The sequence below is a fragment of the Lepidothrix coronata genome, unplaced genomic scaffold (assembly GCF_001604755.1).
Source record: "Lepidothrix coronata isolate B3197 unplaced genomic scaffold, Lepidothrix_coronata-1.0 Scaffold335, whole genome shotgun sequence".
NCBI lineage: Eukaryota > Metazoa > Chordata > Aves > Passeriformes > Pipridae > Lepidothrix > Lepidothrix coronata.
In genome coordinates this window covers 136,710-158,104 of record NW_016690515.1, presented here as the reverse complement: position 1 = coordinate 158,104, position 21,395 = coordinate 136,710, and the positions used below count along the sequence as shown (strand labels likewise).

The 21,395-nt window shown below is 51.7% G+C and overlaps 1 protein-coding gene across 1 annotated transcript; it reads right to left on the bottom strand.

The window, feature by feature from the left end:
- Positions 1-2,681: 2,681 nt before the first annotated feature.
- On the bottom strand, positions 2,682-21,334 carry PSMD11 (proteasome 26S subunit, non-ATPase 11). Its single transcript, XM_017838369.1, has 14 exons — positions 20,933-21,334; positions 19,322-19,423; positions 14,286-14,410; positions 12,350-12,421; positions 11,901-11,958; positions 10,083-10,277; positions 9,485-9,629; positions 9,176-9,236; positions 7,629-7,691; positions 6,973-7,098; positions 6,394-6,429; positions 5,057-5,108; positions 4,061-4,203; positions 2,682-3,947 (listed from the first exon to the last, which is right to left on the bottom strand). Exons 1-13 carry the CDS (start codon positions 21,021-21,023, stop codon positions 4,061-4,063), a joined length of 1,269 nt encoding a protein of 422 aa, XP_017693858.1. The 5' UTR covers positions 21,024-21,334; the 3' UTR covers positions 2,682-3,947.
- Positions 21,335-21,395: the final 61 nt, after the last annotated feature.

The window sequence follows — 21,395 nt, the reverse complement described above, 5'->3', positions numbered from 1 at the left end:
GGCACAGGGCCACGCCCACACCGCGCACACCGCGCTTCTCCGAATGACGGAGGCCCCGCCCCCCTCGCCCCGGCCCCGCCCCCCGGGCGGCCCCGGGTTGGGGTCCCGGTGGTCGCGGCCCCCGCCGATGCCGCGGGCAGGGCCGGGCAGGGCCGGGCAGGGCCGGGGGGAGAGAATAAAATAACAAAGGAAATTATTTTTAAAAAAATCTCAAAATTAATATCTAAAACCCTCCTCTGCCGGCACCCGCCCCCCAGACCCGTGCCCTGGACCCGCACCCCGGTGATGCCTCCCCCAGCTCCGGGCCGGGGGTCCCCGCTGGCCCCGAAGGCCCCGGGGCACGTCCCTGCCCGGTACCGCGTTCTGAGGCCGGGCGGGTTCTGTGGGAACGCTCTGCCCGGCCCCGGTTGGAGCCGCCGCCACCGCCGCCCCCCCATCGCCGGGACCGGGACAGGGACCAGGACCCTCCTTCCCGCAGGGACGGGAGCGGCGGCGGCTCCGGGAGCCACCGGCCAACCCCGGGCTCGGCGCGACCTGCAGCGACACTCAGAGGCGGCTCCGAGCCCGGGGCTGCCCCCGGGGGACCCTCCGGGCCGGGTAGCGGGACAGGGAAAGGTCGGGCTCGTCCCTGCGCCCGCCAGGGCTTCACTAATGATCCAAACTCATTTATGTCCCGCCCCAGAGCTGCAGCTGCCGATCCCCCTCCCACAGCACGGGAATGTCCAAAAAAACCCCAAAATCTCCCATGAGGATGGACCTGTCCCAGAGCACCCGAAAATCTGCCCGTCCTTCAAAGGGCATCCAACGCTCTGGGGGAGCTGGTTTTTAAGGGAAGGCCAGGACTCTGCACGTCCTTCTCTCAAACAGCTCTGGAGGCTTTGCTGCATCATGAGGACAGTGAAGGCCCAGCCCGGGCACTGCTGTCACTGAGAATTCCCTTTGTCCATTAGAAACATCCCCCGGATCTGAGCAGCACAGAAGGCCTGGGCGTGACAGCAACACCCTGCTTTTATTTTCAGCTTTATTACTTTTAAGCCAAAAGGGTTTAACAACAGGCTCTACCACTTGAGGTTGGTTTTGGCCCTCATTTTAATACACTTGGAGGCACCTGGGAAAACCTCGACTAAAGTGTCACTAAACCTCCTTGATCCCTCATAAGGCAGCTGAGCTGGTGTCACCACAGACCTGCTGCATCGCCCTGGCTCCAGGTTGGGTCCTCTCAGCCTCCAGCACAGGGGTCTATCTGCTCCCCCACTGTCACCTGTGGGGTCAGGACCAATTCTGTCCCTGCTGAGGGATGATGGCCAGAGCTGGACACCGTTTGCAGCAAGAACACACAGGACTGTAGCTGAAGGAGGGGAGATTTAGATGAGATATTTGGAAAAAATGCTTTCCTGTGAGGGTGGGGAGGCCCTGGCACAGGTTGCCCAGAGAAGCTGTGGCTGCCCCTGGATCCCTGGAAGTGTCCAAGGCCAGGTTGGACAGGGCTTGGAGCAACCTGGGCTGGTGGAAGGTGTCCCTGCCCATGGCAGGGGGTGGCACTGGCTGGGCTTCAAGGTCCCTTCTAACTCAAACCATTTGGGGATTCTACAACTTCAAAGCCATCCCCACCTTTCTCTATCCCAGCCCTGCCTGTGCCTGTCCATCAGCTCCAGCTCTAATTCCACGAATGAATTTCCCTCCCCTCACCCACAATTTGCAAGGTGCATCAGCAAGTCCCATCCACAGGGATGCATCCCCAGGGAAAACACTTCAGTGTCATTATGGTGAACTGGCCAGAGCTGCTTTGGGGGAGTATTTTATGAGTTACTTATGGCTTAAAAATAGAACTATTAAAACTAAAACTGCACTTCCCTGCAGCCCAAGCCCTGAGTGAGAGCAGAGTGAAATCCTTCACCTTTTCCTGCCTCTGAGGGCAGGTTGGTGGTGCAGGGACACCATCTGGTGTCCCAGCTGTGCGGGTTTCAGACATGGAAATTCAAGACATCGCATCAATGACACCCTAAAAACCCTCCCCAGCCTGAAGAGGAATCCTGGCCTGGCCCTCCAATATGGCATCAGGGCACTTTCAGGGATGGCTGGAGGACCCAGAGGCCAGATCTTGATTTTTAATAATAATAATTATGGAAACGGTTGGGTTGCAGGGGACCTTAAAGCTCATCCAGTGCCACTCCCTGCCATGGGCAGGGACACTTTCCACCAGCCCAGGTTGCTCCAAGCCCTGTCCATCCTGGCCTTGGACACTTCCAGGGATCCAGGGATCCAGGGATCCAGGGATCCAGGGGCAGCCACAGCTTCTCTGGGCAACCTCTGCCAGGGCCTCCCCACCCTCCCAGGGAAGGATTTCTTCCCAATATCCCATCTAACCCTGCCCTCTGGCAGTGGGAAGCCATTCCCCCTTGTCCTGTCACTATCTGCCAGCATAAAAAAATCCCTCTCCCTTCTTTTCATAAGCCCCCAATTATTTTTATAATACACTCAAGAGTTGTGCCAGGAACAGGTCACAATGCATAAATCTTTAGTGATGCTGTTTCCAACACGACCCCTCACATTTGGTGTCTCCAAATATCAATCCCAATGGTGCTTTGGTGAGGGGATGATCCCACCCTTCCCTAAGGAAAAAAAACGTGCCCCCAATGTGCCCAGGATGTGCCTCGGTGGCTGAAAACAGGAGACAGAGGTTTTTGAAAAAAAAATTCTTTATTGGAACTCATCTGAACATCAGATATACCTGGTGTTGGTTAGCAAGAACCGTTTGTACATTTGATATTGATGGTGCCAAAACCCCAAACAGCGACTGACTGGAGGAGATGGAAATTAAAAATAATAAAATAAAATAAAATATAAGGTCAGAGAGGTCAAAATGTGAACAGAAAAGGGAAAAATCAGCCAGTCTAAGAGTCAGCATGAAGGCAGAGTATTTCCTGATAAAACAGAATCCTTTTACAAAATATAAATTTTGTAAGAAAAACATGGAGAGGGAAAAAGAGACAGAGGAGAAAGGAGAAATAAAGATGAGCAGGACAGGGATGCAGAAGCTTACACTGCCCAAATGGCATTAAAACCTACTGGAAACCTCACCAGAAAATGGAACATGCTGGAATACACCGTGCTCCACCCCCCACATGACTCTGGGACTAAGGAGGAAGCTCCCAGCGAGCTGCACTGGGCTATTCCAGAGGGCCAAGCCGTCCCACATCGGATGGGGAACAAAAACCAAACACTGATGCAGCAGAGTAAATGTGGACAGTCAGGGTCACCTGCTCTTCCTACCAGTGCAGGTGGGGAGGGAGAAAACATTTAAAACCTAGTCTATCTGCAAACAAGAGCATGCAAAGTCAGGCTCAGGGGAACCTGCGCCGGCCCCTCCGCCCAGAGCGGGGCCGGGGGGACCCCGACAGCTCCGTCCTGCAGGAAAACCTCCCCGGAGCTGCTTCCCGGGGGGGCTGAGGCCTTGAGGCTTGAAAAACAAACCAGCAGTCTGTACATTTTGGGTTGGTTTGGTTCAGTACAAATGGAATCGAGTTGGCTGCTCGTGCTCCACCAGCACAGCTCTGGTTTCAGGGTGGAGGAGAGGAAACAAACTGGATTTGGGCACCTACTGGTAACAAAACGCTGTCCCTGCTGAACTCTGCCGTCCCTCAGGAAGTGGAAAGCACATGTTTAGGTAGTGTAAGCCTTTTTCCTTTTATTTAGAATACCCTCTTTGTTTAAACAATATTCCCCCCCCCCAGATACAAAGTTCGGCCAGTAAAGATTACATGGAAAGTGGAACACGCATCGTCTGGAATACAAGATGCACCGGATGAGGAAGTTTAAAAACTTTCCGAGCGAAAAGTAGAACGAAGAAGAAGAAAAAAAAAAAAAAAAAAGTCTCCTAACATTTTCCCAAAGGTTTCACTCTCCTGTCACACACACTCTCCAAATGACAGCTAGCAAATTCAACTCTGCAAAGAGAAAACAGAGCCACGTCACTCGAGAGGAGAGGGAACAAGGCTCGGGGACACAGCCTGGGAGTGATGGGGATGGAGCCCTGTGAGCCTGGAGAGGCCCCACTCACCTATGTCAACTTCTTGGCTTTGTTGTAGAGCGAATCCACTACTTTGCTCATGTTCTGGATCGTCTCGAGGGCGGCCTCGTAAGTTTTGTCTACGGGGGGTTCGTCGAAGATGATCAGGACGCCCTCGCCCTGGTCGAGGATTCCTGTGGGAACAAGCTGCCTTTAGCACTGGGATGCTCCATGGGTCACGTCTTCCAACAGTAGGAAATCAGGGATCTACCCCAGAAACGCCCAGGGTCTGGGAAGGGCTCGTGTGTTGCGCTGGACTGGCTGAGTTTGGTCAGGACTGCATCAGCATTCCCAGGAAAAAAATACATGCCAGGGAACAGCCTGAGAAGCCATCCAGGAGAAGCTCATTGCCTACAAGCTCCCTGCCCTGTGCCCAGCTGGATGGATCAGCCCAGCACTGGAGCAAGGCTAAAAAGGAGTTGGTCTATAATGGGACTGTTCCCAGGTGCCAGGTGGGCTCTGTCCTTCCAGAGTGTTCCATACCCAGCGTGCTGCTTCCAGCCTTCCCCTCCCTCAGCCAGATCCAGGGGCCTTGCTGATTGACACAGGGACAATAGAACCAGAGCAGAGCTGCTTCCCTGAGGGATCACTAGGGCAGCACCTCTGCTGTGGGCCCAGCCAACCCAGAGCACCTCCTGTGCCATGGGGGTGCCCCTTCCAACAGAACACTCTGGATACAAACCAGCTGGGAAAGGTGACCACATCCCACTCAGCTCCACGGGGGAAGAGCCCACCTGGGGGTCCCACACCCTCCTTGGATGCTCTCACAGCACAGGAGAACCCAACAGTGCTCCTGATTTGTGAAAAATCAATCCTTGGGCTTAAAGAAGGCGGATGGAGCAGCAGGAAGAGCCTCCCCGGTTGTCACCTGAGCTGAGCAGGGGGGCTGAGCACCCCCAGGGTTCAGAGGAGGAAGAGGAGTCCAAGCACAGCTCTGCACACACACAGGCACCAAGGCACTCAGGACTGAGGGATGCAGAGACTCACCATGAAACTTCTTGTCCAAGATCATCTGTGATAGCTTCCTTTCTACCTCAGCCTGAAATTGAAGCAGAGAAATCAAAAGTCTCCCAGAAGCACATAAAAACATGGGAATTTTACTGCTCCACACTCAGCCCTGGTGGGACATGAGCACTGCTCAAGAGCAGCTACTTCCTCACTGAATGTCAGGACAGGCTTTGATGCCACCACATGCTTTAGATGCCTCAGGAAATTAAGGAGCAGCTTTTAATGAGGAGAAAACCCAGAATGTCCTGCCTCCTTGTTCCACAGATGATGCTGAATCTGTCACTTCAGACAGGCTTTACTCCTCAGGGGATCTGGAACATTCTAGCTCAGTTCAGCAAGGATTAGGTCAAGTTTTATTTAATCCACCCAGCACCAGGCAGGCCCATGGGAGGCAGCTCCTCTCCAGCTCCTTGGGCAGAGGGGACACAGCTGCAGTTAAAGAGCTGCAGAGCAGCTTTTACTCCAAATATTAAGGATGTGTTAAACACCAAGGGCTGGTCTAGAAAAAAAAGTGTGCCAGGAGAGGTTTGGGCTGGATATCAGGAAAAAATTTCTTCATGGAAAGGGTTGTCCAGCCCTGGGCAACTGGAGAGTCTCCGTCCCTGGAGGGGTTTAAAAGCCACACGGATGTGGCCCTTGGGGACATGGGTCAGTGGTGGCCTTGGCAGTGCTGGGGGAACAGTTGGACCTGATGATGTCAGAGGCCTTTTCCAACCTCAGTGATTCCTGTGACTCCGTGACCAGCTCAGCTCACGTCCAAACCTCTGCCCTCACTGCCAGGACACGACAGCAGCACTCTGGGATGCAACTTCCTGGGATTACACTGGATTTCCCTAAAACTTAATCTGGCTGGGATTATCTGTAAAGCAGTTATTGCAACAGTCAGTGTGACAGTCACAGCCCTGGTGACACTGCAGGGTGATTAGCTGGATCCTGGATCTTAAAGGTCTAAGAAAGGTTCCCCTGGGTATGCTCAGGGGATTAAACCCAGGGCAGCAGGGAAGACTGAGCCAGTCAGGACAGGAGCTGTTCCTGCAGCAGAGGAAAATCTGTCTCCAATAAAAAGAAAGTGCCAAGAGAGGGAGTAAAACCCATGTGAGGGAAGGGGATGTTACAGCAAAGTCTAGAGACAGGAAGACTTGATGCCTCCCAGGAACTTCCCAAGTTAAAGTTGAATTCCCAAGGTGATATTTGCCTGGGAATGCTGGGGAGCTCATCTGTCACACTTCATGTTTAGTTCCCAGTGGCAAATGCCATTTAACCCCAATTCCTCTGCCCTTTTAAGATGTGTCACTGATTTCTAGTGAGGTTCTTACCTTTGAGAGCTTGATGAGGCTGGATATGTGTTCAATCTACAAGAGAGACCAACAGAGTCAGGTAAATCTTTTGCTGCACTTTGGACACAGAACACAGAGGTTTGGGGCTCTTTGGAACAGCTCAAGGGCCTGGAAATGCTCTGGGCTAAAAATCTGCAGTGGCTTTGTCCTCTCTGCAGCTTCAGGTCCTTTGTGTCTAATTTTAACTGAAGGTGGACTGGACATCTAAAGCCCTTTCACTCTGAAACATGAAATATTTCATCTCCAAGACCGTGGCAGCTTTGCCCACACCCTGTCAGAGCTCATCAAAGAAAAACACTGTTACCTTCACTGTTACCAAAGCCAGTCACCTTTCAGCGAGCATAGGGGAAACAGGTGGAAAGGCCAGTGACTCTGGAATGTGGTTTTCCAAAAGTCTCAGCCCCCTCCTGATCATTTTTTCAGCTGAACACGATGAACCCTGAGCTCTGAAGTGCTGAGCAGCTCTGAGTAAGGAGTATTCCATGAGGGAACAAGCCCCTCACCCCCCAGCAGCAGGGGACAGAGGCACCAGCTGGATGTGCTGCTGGAAACATTTACCTGTACTCTGGAGAAGGGTTCAATAACTCTGATCAGGTTCTGTTCCAATAAATTATCATAGAGCTTGGCCAAGTGAGTGTTTATGATGGGGTCGTCCCTGAGCTCCACCTTATAGTCTGTCAGGGCCTGTGGAAGAAATAGTTGAGGTAAAACAGGTTCTCTGAGGATGAAACCCCCTCCCCTCCTTGCCCAGCACAGTATCATGGCTAATCCAACCCCAAACTTAGCTAAAAGCCAGGAGGTCATGACAGCCCAGCAGCCTTTCAAGCTTTTTTCATCCTCACATAAGCCCAAATCTCTGCTTCACACGCAGCAGGATTGGCTCCTGACATGGGAATCCTCTGTGGCTATTCTTGCTGGAGCCAGGAAAAATTTCAGGAAGATACACAGCCCAGTGAACAGCACCAAAAGGAAAACTGCTTCTGAGTTGGCTCTCCAAATATAAAAAGTTAAAAAAACCCAGGTTCAAACAAGTTTACCCCCCACGCTGAGAAAAGCCAACCGGTTGATTACTGAGGGGTATTTGCTTGGTGCACTGTTGTTTTCTATCAATGTTTCCATGGTTTCCTGCTGTGGGATGTAGCAGCTCCTACAGCTTTCCAAACCTGGCATTTCTGACTGGTTTTTGTCCAGCCAGGCCCCATTTGCTGTCTCACCTTTTCAAAATCTGCCAGCGACCGGTTCTTGCTGGCCTGTGCCACGCATTTTAGTGCTTCTGTCTGCGGGGAAAGAACACCAAAAAGAGGTTATTTCTTTCTGGAATCTCCTCTCACTGAGATTATGCAAATTGTGCAGTATCCTGGGAACGTGCTTAAGCAGGAAACCAGGAATGTTCCTTGTGCTACAGAGCCCTGGGAGTGTCACTGCCACAAGGCAGAGCAGCTGCTGAGGGGGGAACGTGTCCAGCAGCTGCAGGACAGGGTGTGGAACCAGCCCCACAGAGCACCCAAGGTCTGCAGGTCTGAGATCACCAGCTGCAGGCTGGGAGCAAGTTTGACACTGTTTTTAAGGAAAATGCCCCCTTAGGCACTTGCTAAATGAAGGTGGCCGTTTTCAGCCCTCAGGCTGAGTTTCTCCCCTTCAGCACAGCCACATCTCCTTTGCTGGGTGACAGGGGCCCAGCAGCAGTCCCAGGGACACCCCACCAGGGACACCCCACCAGGGACACCCCACCAGGGACACCCCACCAGGGACACCCCACCAGGGACACCATCTTCTTGTCTACCCATTAATTGCTGGAACAAAGCAAGAACCTCAGCCCCGACCTGATTTCCCTCAAAGAGAGTGGCAACCCCACCAAAGAACAGCAGAACAGTGCCCAGGACGTGGATCTGGTGCACAAGGCCCAGGATTCTGCTGCCCCCTTTCTTTTTGGGATTGTCCTGTGCAGAGCCAGGAGTTGGACTTGATGATCTTTGTGAGTCCTTTCCAACTCAAGATATTCCACAGTTCCCACTGAGCTGTCCCCAGGGCTCCCCATGCTGTTCCCCAGCTGCTGCAGGAACTGCTGATCGTGGCTGTCTCAGCAGCACAGTTTGGACAATACCCAGGATCTCCCACCCAGCTGCCCCTCCTGCTCTGGAGAGGAGCCTCCAACCAGCTGGCAGTCTGGGGAAGGGGATGAGGCAGGATTAGGGCTGCCCTTCCTGCTCCAGGAGGGATATCCCCATGTCAGACTCTTCCACACCGACCTCCTCTGGTAATTCCCAATCCCCTGTGGGCAGTGAGAGCACAGCCCAGCCTGAGCACAGCCCTGAGGGCAGGAGGCTCCCAGCCTGGATTCTGGCACTGCACACTCTATAAGCATCCCTGGATTTAATTTAGGAGCAGCATTCCCAGCCTGGCACGTTCACATGCCAGAATGAACAGAAGATTTAACAATTCCTTCCACCTCACAGCCCCCCAGGACTCAACCTGCTGGGCTGGGACACGAGGCCCTGATGCCACTGGGCAGTTTGTGGTTCATGAAGGGAGGAGAAAAACAGGGGAAACGAAGTGAACCCCCCAGGTTCTCAGGTTGTGAAAATCACTGGAAATCCCTTGAAGGCAACTGACTGCTGGTAATGATTCTTGGTAATTTAATCAGTTCTGGATTTCACTCAGGAGTGGCATTTTGGTATGAAAAGACCAAAGTGTTTGACAAAAAGAATAACCCAGTATTCTGAGAGATAAGAGGAAGATAGGAAGGATTAAGTTTCTATACCTGTCTTCCTGCATACCGCAGAGCAAGCTTCCCACTCACTAATGCTTGCACATCTTCTGGGCTAGAGAGGGGAGGGAAGGGAACAGAGCATTTATTCAGCAACAAGGTCAGCTTAAACCTCAGAGTGCCTCCAAAATTCCCAACTGACAGCAAATTACTACAGTTCAAACAACACCATCTGAGAAGCATTGATTAGGTGATAAAGCAGACACTGCTTGAGTTCCCTCACCAGAACTCAGAGCCTTATAAACAAAAAGCCTTTCCCCTGGAAATGCAGGGATGTTCTTCCCAGCACCATTTGCCACGTACCTGTTCAGCATGATTTTGCACAGCAACATGTACTTCAGTGCAATGATGGCTTTGGGGTTGTCAATTGAATCATTTCCCTCAAATGCCTCATAGAAATATGAATAGGCTGTTTTCCAGTCCTTCTCTTCTGCTGCATGGATAATACCTGTGGGAGGGACAAACCAGAGGTCATTCTGGACATAACTGGAAGAGGACAGAACAATTTGGTTGCTCAGTAGTACTCGGTAAAGGGAATCCTGTGCCCCCTTTCCCTCATCTCTGTGAGAAGAACATCCCTGCCCTCTCTTACGAGGACATTTTAAGAAAGACAAGTTTGGGGCACTTCAGGTAAGTGCCTGTAAACTGGGTCAGGACTGTGTAATGGGTCAGGAACACAGTGTAATGCTGCAGTGCCTGGGGAGGTGACAGACCATCCACCACTGCGGGTTATCAAAACTGGGCTGGAAACACAAGTGTCAGGAGCAATGTCATTGGAACTGGGGAGACGGGTGGGCACCTTGAGGTCCCACCGAGCATCATTTCTCATTATTCCCTTCAGGACGAGTCACTGACGTGTCAGGAGGAGTCCTGGATGTCCCCTTTCTCCTGGAGGCCTCACCTGACTGCATGTCCAGCGCTGCCTGCAGCTTGGGGGGACAGTAGATGGCATTGGCCGTGGTCCGTGCCGAGGTTAAGGCTGCTCTTGCTTTTGGCAGGTTGCTCAGGGCATGGTAAGTCTTGCTCTCCAACAGCTGCACTTCCACCAGCAGTGCCTTGTCATCCATCTTCTTCAATTCCCGCAGGAGCTGGGAGCCTGGGAGAGGGGAAGGACAACAGCTCTGGGACCTGCTGCTCTCAAACCAGGGCCCTAAAGGTGAGACTTGAGGATTTTTAAGCATCTCCTAAGATGATGGGATGAGGAAGGAATGCTTTAAGCACAGGATATTTACAGGACAAATGTAGGAGGTGGGAATGGACAGGCTAAAGGATGCCAAGATAAGCTGGCACATCAAAGCCTTGTGAGGACAGAATGAGCCAGTCTTGGAGAAAACTTGTCTCCTTCTTTCCCCCCACTAAACCAAGAGGTAACTTAGGTGAGCAGAGATGAGCACCTCCTCCTGCCTTGCTGTTCTCAGGGGCTGAAAAGCAGATCTGAAACCGCATTACTGGGTAGAAAAGAACAGATTATCCCAAAAACATCCCAGAGACTCCCTGCTTGCCCTGACCCCCCACAGCCATGGACACAACACTGACCCCTCAGGGCATTATCACAGGGGCTGTCCTAGAGGTACAGGCCTTCCCAAGTCCCCAGGCTGTCCCACCCCCCCCAAGGGATTAAACTCGTTAAGCACAGCTTTGGAGTGTGGCCTCTGATCACTTTAAACCTGAGTTCATTACATTTCTGTATGCAAATTAGTTCTAACTCCATCCTGAATTCCATGTACAACAGCTCTTAACTTGATATTCTGATCAGATACAAGTCCCCCAGGTGACTCTGGACATGACACAGCTCGTGCCACCACTCAGGTTCAGAACTTGTGGGTCCCAGGTGAGCACTGTGTCCATGCAGTCACCCCTCAGCCCTGCTCTGCCACACTGCTGTGCAAACACCCCTCAGCCACCTCAAACCTCACTCACAGCTTAAACTTCACTCACAGCTTAAACTTCACTCCCAGCTTAAACTTCACTCCCAGCTTGAACTTCACTCCCAGCTTGAACTTTCACCTGCAGTCATTTCCAAAAATGAGCATTTAAAAGGCAGCAGGGGAGCTGTAAGATGGCCTGCTTCACTCTGCTCTGGGGCAGAGCAGGAGTTCACGTGGTTAACAACCATCTCAGGTGGTGCAGGAGCAAATTCTTGAAGTCTTTACAGCACCTCACCAGAGCTGGTCTAAGGACACCCACAGAGGTTCTGCCATTTCCCAGCACTACCATTGCTTTCCTGGGGTTGTGTTTGAGCAACGGGACAAAAAGCTGCTTTCTCCCTTAAGCCTGACCACAGCAGTGTATTCCAGCATGTTCCAGCAGCAGCCAAACTCCAGCCTTCAACTGGATACAGCTCAAAAATTATTTGTAATTAATAAGTCACAGAATCCTGGAATGGTTTAGGTTGGAAGAGGCCTTAAAGCTCATCTCATTCCACCTCCTGCCACAGGCAGGGACACTTTCCACTAGCCCAGATTGCTCCAAGCCCCATCCAACCTGGCCTTGAGACCAGGTGAGATGGGTGAGGATGGTGAAACAACGAGAACAGAGACATCTCTAAGAGCTGTTACCACCCAGCTACAGCAAGAGGTGGCAGAACTGGCACAGCCCTGAGGAATCAACAGCCAAATCCTACAAAGCTTATCAAGGAACACGACCCAGCCTGTGGTTTCCCTTGTCAAGAGTCATTTAAAAGCAGAGATCTACTACCACCATCTAGTGGGAGCCTCACCTAGTTGCAAAGCTTCTTGGTACTTCTTGTTGTCGAAGTAGAGAGAGACCAGCCTGGCCTGGAGAACAGAAAAGGAACTGCTGTGAGGAAAGCCAGAACAGATTTATTTTGTAAAATGGAACTTCGGACATTCTCATCTGCACACACTTCACTAAAATTAATCTAGATCTGACACGTTACGTGGCCCAAGTTGTGGACAAAATCCTGCCTTTTTTTTTTTTTTTTTTTAATCTAGATCTGACACGTTACGTGGCCCAAGTTGTGGACAAAATCCTGCCTTTTTTTTTTTTTTTTTTGAGGAGAACCACTGATTTCAGTGTAATTAATGCCCACCCATGAGACACACACACACACACAAGGACAACACACACGAGAGTCCTCTGCTTTTGATGGGTGTTAAACCTAAAGGGGTGATGTGAGCCACACGGGTTTGGGATGTAGTAACCTACCTCCAGAGCCTGGCGTAGGAAAGTCCTCTTCTCTAATTTGGCCCATTCAATACACTCTAAACACAGGTCCACCTTAAAGGGAGCAGAAGGAAATTAGTCCAGCCTAAAAGTCAAGGTTAATTAGGCAAGGCTAAAAGCTTTCCTTGTTAGTGCCTCCCCCAAATGCCTCCGAACGACACCTTTGGTGTCGTTCGGAGGCATTTGGGGGAGGCACTAACAAGTTAAAACTCACAATTATGCTATTTTCAACAAAGGAAAACAAATGTCCTGAGGTGCCAGGCTCAGGAAATCCTTCTCCCAGGATCTCTGGAGCAGGACTTGTCGGCTCCTCCTCGCTGCTTATTAAATGTGAGCGTTTTATAAAAAGCCATTACGAGGTTTCAAATTTATTGCCCAGCGATAGCTGGAGCATTAGGAGCTGGAGAAACCTCCAGTTTTCATTGCTTTACTGGGCTCCTGGGAGTCTTCTCAACACCAAGTCCCTTGGAACATTTCTGAAAGGATTCAGGACTGCTGCATCAAGAACCTCATGGGTTAGATGTCACCATTCCTTAAGGTTTTGGGTTTGGAATATGCTTGAAAATTAATAATTTTGACTCACTGGGTCCTATTTCCATTGCTGTTATTCCAACTCCTTTTGCAACTGCACCCAAATATTGTCCTTTGTACCAAGTTAACTTTAGAAGAGTCTGAAGCTGCTCATCTTCTCCTGATGATTTAAGGATTCCTCTCTTCTCACCTGCACATCCCACCCCACTTCCTGATCCCTTCTGCTAAAGGGAGGCAAAACACTCTGTCACCATTTATGGCAACATCACACAGAAGGCACGAGAAGCAAACAGCAAATTTGGAGGAACATTTCCCTGGGTTACCTGCACTGAAAGGTGATGGTTCTGTGCTAATTTGGCTAATGAGAACACCACCTGCCCCTCAGCATGGCAGAACCAAACCTGCCCTGCAGTCTGTCAGTCCCTGTGTGCAGGTTTTATGTGGGTTTTGTCCTTGGCCTGCTGCTCCTGTCTCTCTTCTCCACCTAAGGGACTGGTGTGCCAGTACAGCCCACTGCAGGTCAGCGCTGCTTGGGAGTGGCTCCTCATCACTTATAAGATGCTCCTGTTCTTATCCCATTCCCAAATAACCAAAGAGTGGGGAAAAACTCCAAACACCAAACAACTGTATCCTAGGGAGCTGATGAGAACAGACTGAATCCTAACTGTGTTAGACTGTCCTGGGCTTTCTGTGGAGAAGTTCATCCACTGACACGGTTTACACCTGTAAAACTCTTTCCACTCCCACTTCAGGAGTAACTTTCGTGCCTCAGTGCAGTAAAACATCCCCCACACTGTCTCCAGGTGGAAGATGCTGAGTAACACTGACCATTGAACCCCAGCAGCTCCTGGACAGCTCCTCTGTGCCACCCCACACCAGGCCCACCTTTCCTGGCCCCGGCTCCCTGGAGCAGGTGGAGCACCTCTCACACCCCCAACACTGACCATGCTACAAAACACTCCTAGTGCTGTACCTAAAATCATTTAGGTTGGAGAAGACCCCAAAGATCATCGAGTCCAAGCATTCCCCCAGAATGGCAACCACTGACCCATGTCCCCAAGTGCCACATCCACACATCTTTCAAATCCCTCCAGGATGGGGACTGTGCCAGGCCTGGACAACCCCTTCCGTGAAGAAGTTTTCCCTAATATCCAACCCAGCCCAACTTGAGGAAACAACACAAACCTAAGACAGGGTGGGAACCACTCCTAACCCGCAGCAGAAAAACATGGTTGTGAATCAAATCATCTGCTGTTTTATTTATAAAACACATCCAGGTGCATTTAAATGACACGAATAATTCTTGAGTGCGAAGCAAACTAGGTCAGATAAGGGTATTGCAGCTTTTGAGGAACAGCTGGAATTGCTGCTGGAACTGCAGCCTCACCTCCTGTCCTGTGGCTGCCTCCATGTTAAGGAGCAGGTCGAGCAGGACCCGCACTATATGGGCGGCCTTGGCTTTGCTGATGATGTTCAAGAAGGGCCGGATATACTTCAGGAGTCCTCCCAGCTCTGGAGAAAAAACAAACCCCAAATCATGAAATACAAGAGCCAAGAGCTGCTGACAGGTCTGCACACAGCATTTATTCCACCAAACAGGCAGTTTCTCCACGTTATTTTCACAGGACACAGCGATAAATGTCACCTGCAGCAAACAGGGGGCTCCAGCCTCGCCCACACTGCCTGGTGCTGCAGCTCCCCAGTTACCACCAGTTGGAACTACTTCTGCCTCAGGCACCTTTTAAAAATGTAAGAATCTGCTAAATGCTTTGAGACTTCTCTGTAAAATGGACTTCGTGGTTTAAATGTGTTTTTACAATCTCAGTTTGATGCTAGACCCAGGAAGTCGGATACACTCCCTGCTCCAAAATGGAAAATGACATTCCTTAACACTCCAACTGCTGGAAAATGACATTCCTTAACACTCCAACTGCTGGGAAATGACATTCCTTAACACTCCAGCTACACCTTTACCTGATTAGCTCTTACCTCAAATAACTGCATTTCTGCTCGTAACAGGTATATTATAAGGGATAAAGTGAGTCTTTAGAAGAGGTAGAAGAAGGAAAAGTCTGTCTTTATGAAGAAACACCCCAAAGTGTCATTCCCAGAGAGCAGCAATGTGGCTGTCAGGGCACAGCAGCTCCAGGAGTTGGTGTCACCCTGGGAGTGACCTGCTGGAATTGCACAAGTGAAAAGTCTCCTACAACAAACAACAGGTGGCCAGGGGGGCAGGTCCCAGCCAGGGCTGTTTCCAGTTTGGGAAGATGATCTTCCAGCAGAGCAGGATTCAGTGCTGACTCAGCAGCAGAGGGGTTTACACTGAAATCGCAGCTATTTGCCCCAGATTTCTGAGTCTCACCCAAATATCAGGTGGATCTCACACCACCGTGTTTACAAGATTCAGTAATAATAAAAGAAAAATCAAACAAAGACTTGTAATAACTAATTCAGGAATCTGCAATATACTCTGTATCAAACTGGTATCAAATCAAAACTAAAATAAGAGACTAATTTTATTTCAATTAGTATATGGGGGAGTATCAGAAGGATTTCAGTTTGGGAGGATTCCAATAAAAACAAATGAAAACAAGGTTTCTTCCATATTTCATTTAGCAGTAATGCAAAGTAATTGTCATGAGAATATCTTACTAATATCTAAAAATTATTCCTCATATTTTTTACTTTTTCAACCTATTTATTTTAAGTTTAACCAAGTCTGATACAACTCATGTCTCACACTCTTAAGAAGTGGAACCCAGTTTTTTCCAATCCAATCACTCATGGTGATCATGGAATAGTTTGGGTTGGAAGGGACCTTAAAGCTCATCCAGTGCCACCCCCTGCCATGGGCAGGGACACCTCCCACCAGCCCAGGTTGCTCCAAGCCCTGTCCAACCTGGCCTTGGACACTTCCAGGGATCCAGGGGCAGCCACAGCTTCTCTGGGCAACCTGTGCCTGGGTCTTACCACCCTCCCAGGGAGGAATTTCTTCCCAATATCCATCTAACCCTGCCCTCTGGCAGTGGGAAGCCATTCCCTGTGTCCTGTCTCTCCAGGTCCTTGTCCCACATCCCTCTCCAGCTCTCCTGGAGCCCCTTCAGGCACTGGAATGATGTTGTACTGACATTTTCAAACATCTCAAAGCGCAGATTTAGAACAAACAGAACTTCTCTGGGGTGTGCCCTGGATCCTCAGAGCAGCCTCATTCCCAAACTGCAGTGCAAGAGATCCTGAATCCTTCCACAATGAAATACTTGGAACAGGGAACAAAACAAGATGCTCTGTCAGGCCTTAGCCTTCATAAAAGTTTGACTTTCTCTCTGCCAGAGCACACAGGGGCAGTTTTTTCTAGAACTAAGGTACAGCTGCTTTAATATCTAAGCCCTGACAGTGCCCAGCTTTTACTCCACAAGGAACTGATATCTGCTGCCCCACTTCACCCACACCACTCCTGTCCTGAGGTCCATTTAACCCCCAGTACCACTCATGGATGCAAATCCCAATCCTCTGAACCCAAGCCAAACACTCTGGTTTCACACACAGCAAACAAACCCCCAGGACAGCAGCACACAGCTCCTTCCAGCACCTCAGTTCTGCACAGAGCCACTCCCAGGGGTCAGGATGTGGGCTGGGAAGGGGGGCTCTGGATCCACCAGCTCTCAACCACTCCCAAGCACCTCCTCCTGTGCATCCCTGGGCTACCCCAGCCCCTCAGGACCAGTGGAATCATGGCTTTAGTGCCCATCATACTCTTCCCCACAGGAACTTTAGAAGAAAAAAAGGAAAAATCAGGTGAAACATAATGCAGGATGTGTCCAACCTTTCCACTGATGTGCTCTGCAGCTGCCCCAGAACTCAGGAGAAACCCAAGTCAACAGCTGCAATCCAGCTGTGCATTTTGCAAACTACACGTTCAGCCACATGGGATCAAAGTTCCCGCAGAAATTTCTCTTCCCTACCAACATAACCATCAACTATTTTTAGGATTTTATTTTTTTCAAGTGAATGCAATGCCTGGCAAAGGGGTGTGATTGACAGCTCTGGAGAAGTGATGAGCAGCAGCTCTGGAAAATTAAGCCTTGCTGCTCATCCTCGGGGAAAGTGCTTCCATGGGCTCACACATCACGGATCCAAATTCCTGATCCGAGTTATTCCAATTCTATAAAAACCTAGAACTGTCACAAAAAAAAAAAAAAGGAATTGATCTGTGAGTTTATCTGCTTGATAAGGATACAGGATTGAAGAGGGTCACTGGTATTATTGTTGTTTTTCTAAACAAAGGCTGCAATTCAGCAGTCATGGAATCATGGAATGTTTTGGGTTGGAAGGGACCTTAAAGCCACCCCCTGCCATGGGCAGGGACACCTTCCACTAGCCCAGGTTGCTCCAAGCCCCGTCCAGCCTGGCCTTGGACACTTCCAGGGATCCAGGAGCAGCCACAGCTTCTCTGGGCAACCTGTGCCAGGGCCTCCCCACCCTCACAGGGAAGGATTCCTTCCCAATATCCACTTCCAGGGATACTGGGCACTGCAACACCTCAAACCTGTCACCACTTGCTAAAACTAAACCTGGAAAAGTGACAGGAAGGGAAGGTGACAGAGCCTCTCCCACAGCACCAGCACAGCCCCAAGCTGGGGTACCCATTCCTTCCCCCCCAGCTCCACCACACCTCCACAAAGCACATCCTGCTGATCCCACTCCCATCTCCACACACACAGCTGGCATGTTAATGTCACCACATTAATCTTCTTCTACCCAGAACAAAATCACTCTGCAGTTCAGTGTTCTCTCTAACACCCTGCAAATACATTTCAGGTTTGCTCCTTCATAACCCTGCGTTTGATGAGTTAATGTTGTTATTTTCAATTTCTTAGCCTTCCCCTTAAAAAGAAATAAATCTATTAGCTGCCCACCCTCTCAGAAAACCTTGGAGTTCTTTATACTGGTGTAAAACTTCCACTTAAACTCAAGACTACTCCAAGCTCTGCAGAGATGAGGAGGTCACATGGACTCTGCTCCCAGTTCTGCTCCCCAGCAGCACATCCCACCCTGACCTGAGGAGACCCTGGTGATGGTTTCCCCCTTTTTGGCCCAAACACTCACATCTCCCTTGGTGCAGGGGCAGAACCATGTTTGGTTTTTTCTACATGAGTAAACAGCAGAGTGCAAAGGGCACTGGCACAGTGACACCCACACCGAGCCGACTGACTTCAATTAGGAAAGGGGCACTTGTACAGCAGCTTCCTTTGTCCTGCTCCAGGCCTTCCTGCAGGAATGCTGTGCTGGAAGGGTTTATTGTTCCCCAGAGGCTCTGGAAGGAGTCCCCAGCAGGAATCAGAGGTGCACACCTGAGTGAAGGGACAGGAACAGCACCTTTGTTTCCAGCACTGCTCTCAGGGCCAGTCATCTCCCATCCCCAGCCCTTTTAAACGGGATCCACAGTGGGGCTGGGGGCTGGAATGCTCAAAACACCTGTGGATATGGGCAGAGCACTTAAATGGCCCAGCCAAAGAGATGTTTCAAAAGGCTGGACAGTGGGACACCAGGGGGTAATTCCACAACAAATATAAACTGTGATCTGGATCAGCAGCTCCCTGAGCCCTCACAGAGCTTTCCCAGCTCTGGTGTCCCAGTCCAATTCCAGTGTGATTAAACCTCCTGCTGGGCTGCTTTCCCCACCAGTGCCAGACTTAAGAGCACACCCCTTCCACTCCTCACCCTGCCCCACTGCTGTGCACAGGCAGAAACCCCAGGGCTGCAGCCTGGCCAGGGAACACCGACACCGTGTGACAGCTCCTGCAACGCTCCAGGGGAAAAGTGCCCCCAAAAAGGCACAAACACAACCCCAAACTGCTGAGTGCAAAATAACCAACCCCCTGCCCTGAGGAAACAGAGGACAGGAACAGATTCCAAATAATCACTGAACAGAGAACTCAGCTCCATCTCTGTCCCCTCACAATGGAGGGACTGTCCCATCCTGCTCCCGTGTGGAGCTGGGCAGGCTTTGCTGATGTCATGGCCCAGCAGATAAATCAATTAATTGTGAGGGAAGCTTTATGGGACAAACTTTCCCATTTGAAACAAGGCTCTGAGGTAATTAAAAACCAATCAGGAGACACTTCTCATCCCAAACATAATGACTTAACAAAACTTTAATCACTTGTACTAAAAGACCAACACGTCCAAAAGTCACAGACTGAACTGTACAGCAGCATCATTTGGGACACTGGGACAAGCAGCACAAGATTAACATTTTATGTTGTTTATTTAACTTTTTAGGGTTTTTTTAGTTTAGTTTCTGTCCTGTCTCTGAGAAAACGTTCCCTGCCAAAAGCTGCTTTTCCTGCTGTCCCATAAATAAGGAGACTAAACGCACTGGCTGCAGTACCTCCTGTCAGCTCAGCTGGATCTCAGACTCACCTTCTGCCTGCCCAGTCTGGGCCAGTAGTGATGCCAGCTCCAGGATGCTCTGCTCCTTGACCTGCACTGCTTCCTCATCGTCCTCATAGACCTCACGTTTCACTGGGGAAAAAAACACAGGAAACGTTGCTTTGGTGCTGTTCCAGAGGACAATCCCTGCTGGTCAGCTCCTGGAGAGGTGCCCAAAAGCAGGAGCTGATCCCACAGGCACAGGTGAGTTCAGCCCAGCCCGAGAGGTCAGGGGGGCAGGTTCTGTGGGAGGTTTAAATTCAGTTTGTAGAGCTTTGCCTGTGCTCCATGAGGGTTTCACAGCTGACAGACCCCACTGCAATCCCAGCTCTGAACAGTCTCATTCAGCTTGTCCAGCTGTGCAAGTGGCATTTACAGACACCACCACAGACCAGAGCCACAGAACCAGATAAAGGGCATTTAATGGGATTTCCGGGGACATCCCACTCTGCTGCTCTGTGTGTTAAGCTGAGATCCTGTGGATGAAATGCAGCGCAACACCATCTCTGAGAGGTGGGTATGTCCCCCCTCACTCAGGTGTCACAGCCGCTGGCAGTGCCACTACACTCTGTGCCAGGTGAGTGACTCTGCTCCCGGGCAGGTAAAGGGCCAAACGACACCCAGAAGCACCAGTTCATGAGTTATCCCTTTCCTTCCCTGCCACCACCCCCAGCGCAGGGAATCCCTCCAACTTCCCCACAAACAGAGCTAAAATCCCAGCTCTGAGGGGACTAAACCCTCCAGGAGCCCGGACTGTGGCTCTCAGCCCCTGTAACTCAGTGTGGTGCCCAAAGCGAGGGAACTTTGCTCTCAAGGAGAAAAGCATCGCACAACACTCCGGGCTGCTCCGGATCCCCCCGACCCACAGCTGGGGCTGTCCTGACTGAGCCTGACCCGGCCCAACGTGACTTGAGAACACCAACCCCTAAACAACCAGCAAAACACCGAGGGAGGCACAAACAACTCTTAAAGCCCTGACAGCCCCTCCGAGGCCGGACACGAGCACCTGGAAAACTTGTCCCGGCACAGCGGGGTGACAGCGGGTCACGGCACCTCCGCAGAGTCCCCGCACGGCACAACAATTAAGGCGTTGCCGCTTTTACACCGGTTTCGAGGGCTCTCCGCTCTCTTACCCCCAAATCACCGACAACCCCTTCAACACCTCCAATAAATGCCCAGGGCAGGGGGTGCCACCAGCACCCGCCAGGGACGAGCAGAGCGAACACGGGGTGAAGTTCTCCGGCGAGGAGTTCAAACCGAGCCGCGGCACAACGAAAAACCCCCTCAAAGCTCAGCGCTGAGAGGGTTTACAGGGAATTCCAGAGCTGCAGGAGGAGCCCTCGCCGCCCGCCCTTCAGCGCGGCCGCGGCACCGCAACGCGAACCCCCCGCGAACCCGCACAGCCCGAGCACCCCCTCACACATCAACGCTCACACAGCGCCGGCTCCGACTCCTCCACAGCCCCGCGGCGCGGAGCGGGCCGGGCCCAAGGCCGCGCTGCCCGCACGGTGAGTCAGCAGCGGCGCGGGGCGCCGGGGGGGGCGCGTTGCGGGCGCGTTGCGGGCGCGGGGCGTGGAGCGCGGCGGCTGCCGGGGCGCTCACCGATGGAGTGCAGGATGGCGATGGAGGCCTCGCGGTCGGTGGAGAGCAGGGACCGCGCGCGCTGCAGCTCCAGCACGGCCGCCGCCGCCATCTTGCTCCTCCGCCTCGCCGCCCTCACGGAAGGGGCGGCACCGCCGCCTCAGCCGCGCCCCTTCCGCGCGTGCGGCATGGCGGGAACGGCGCGAGGGAGGGGCGGGGCGGGGCCTGAGGGGGCGGGGTCAACGGAAGGGGCGTGGCCCGGGGAAGGAGGGGGTGGTTTGCGAAGGGCGCGTTTGGAGGGGAAGGAAAGTCGGCGGGGTTTGGAGAGGGGAGGAGGGATGGCAGGGAGGGAGGGATGGCAGGGAGCGAGGGATGGCAGGGAGGGAGGGAAGGAGCGGTTGGAAAGAGAGCGTTTGGCGGCGGAAGGGGGCGTGGTTTGCGTGAGGGGGCGTGGTTTGGTGAGGGGAGGCAGGCTGGGAGCAAG

Bases quoted from the DNA above. Each gene is read 5' to 3' on its own strand.
- PSMD11 (XM_017838369.1), bottom strand. From the start codon at position 21,023: ATGGCGGCGGCGGCCGTGCTGGAGCTGCAGCGCGCGCGGTCCCTGCTC. The intron at 10,278-11,900 runs GTGAGGCTCCCA...CCCCTCTCCCAG, and splicing joins CCAAGAAGCTTTGCAACTAG to GCTCCCAGCTCCTGCGGGAA. The intron at 9,237-9,484 runs GTACGTGGCAAA...TCCCCTCTCTAG, and splicing joins TGCAAAATCATGCTGAACAG to CCCAGAAGATGTGCAAGCAT.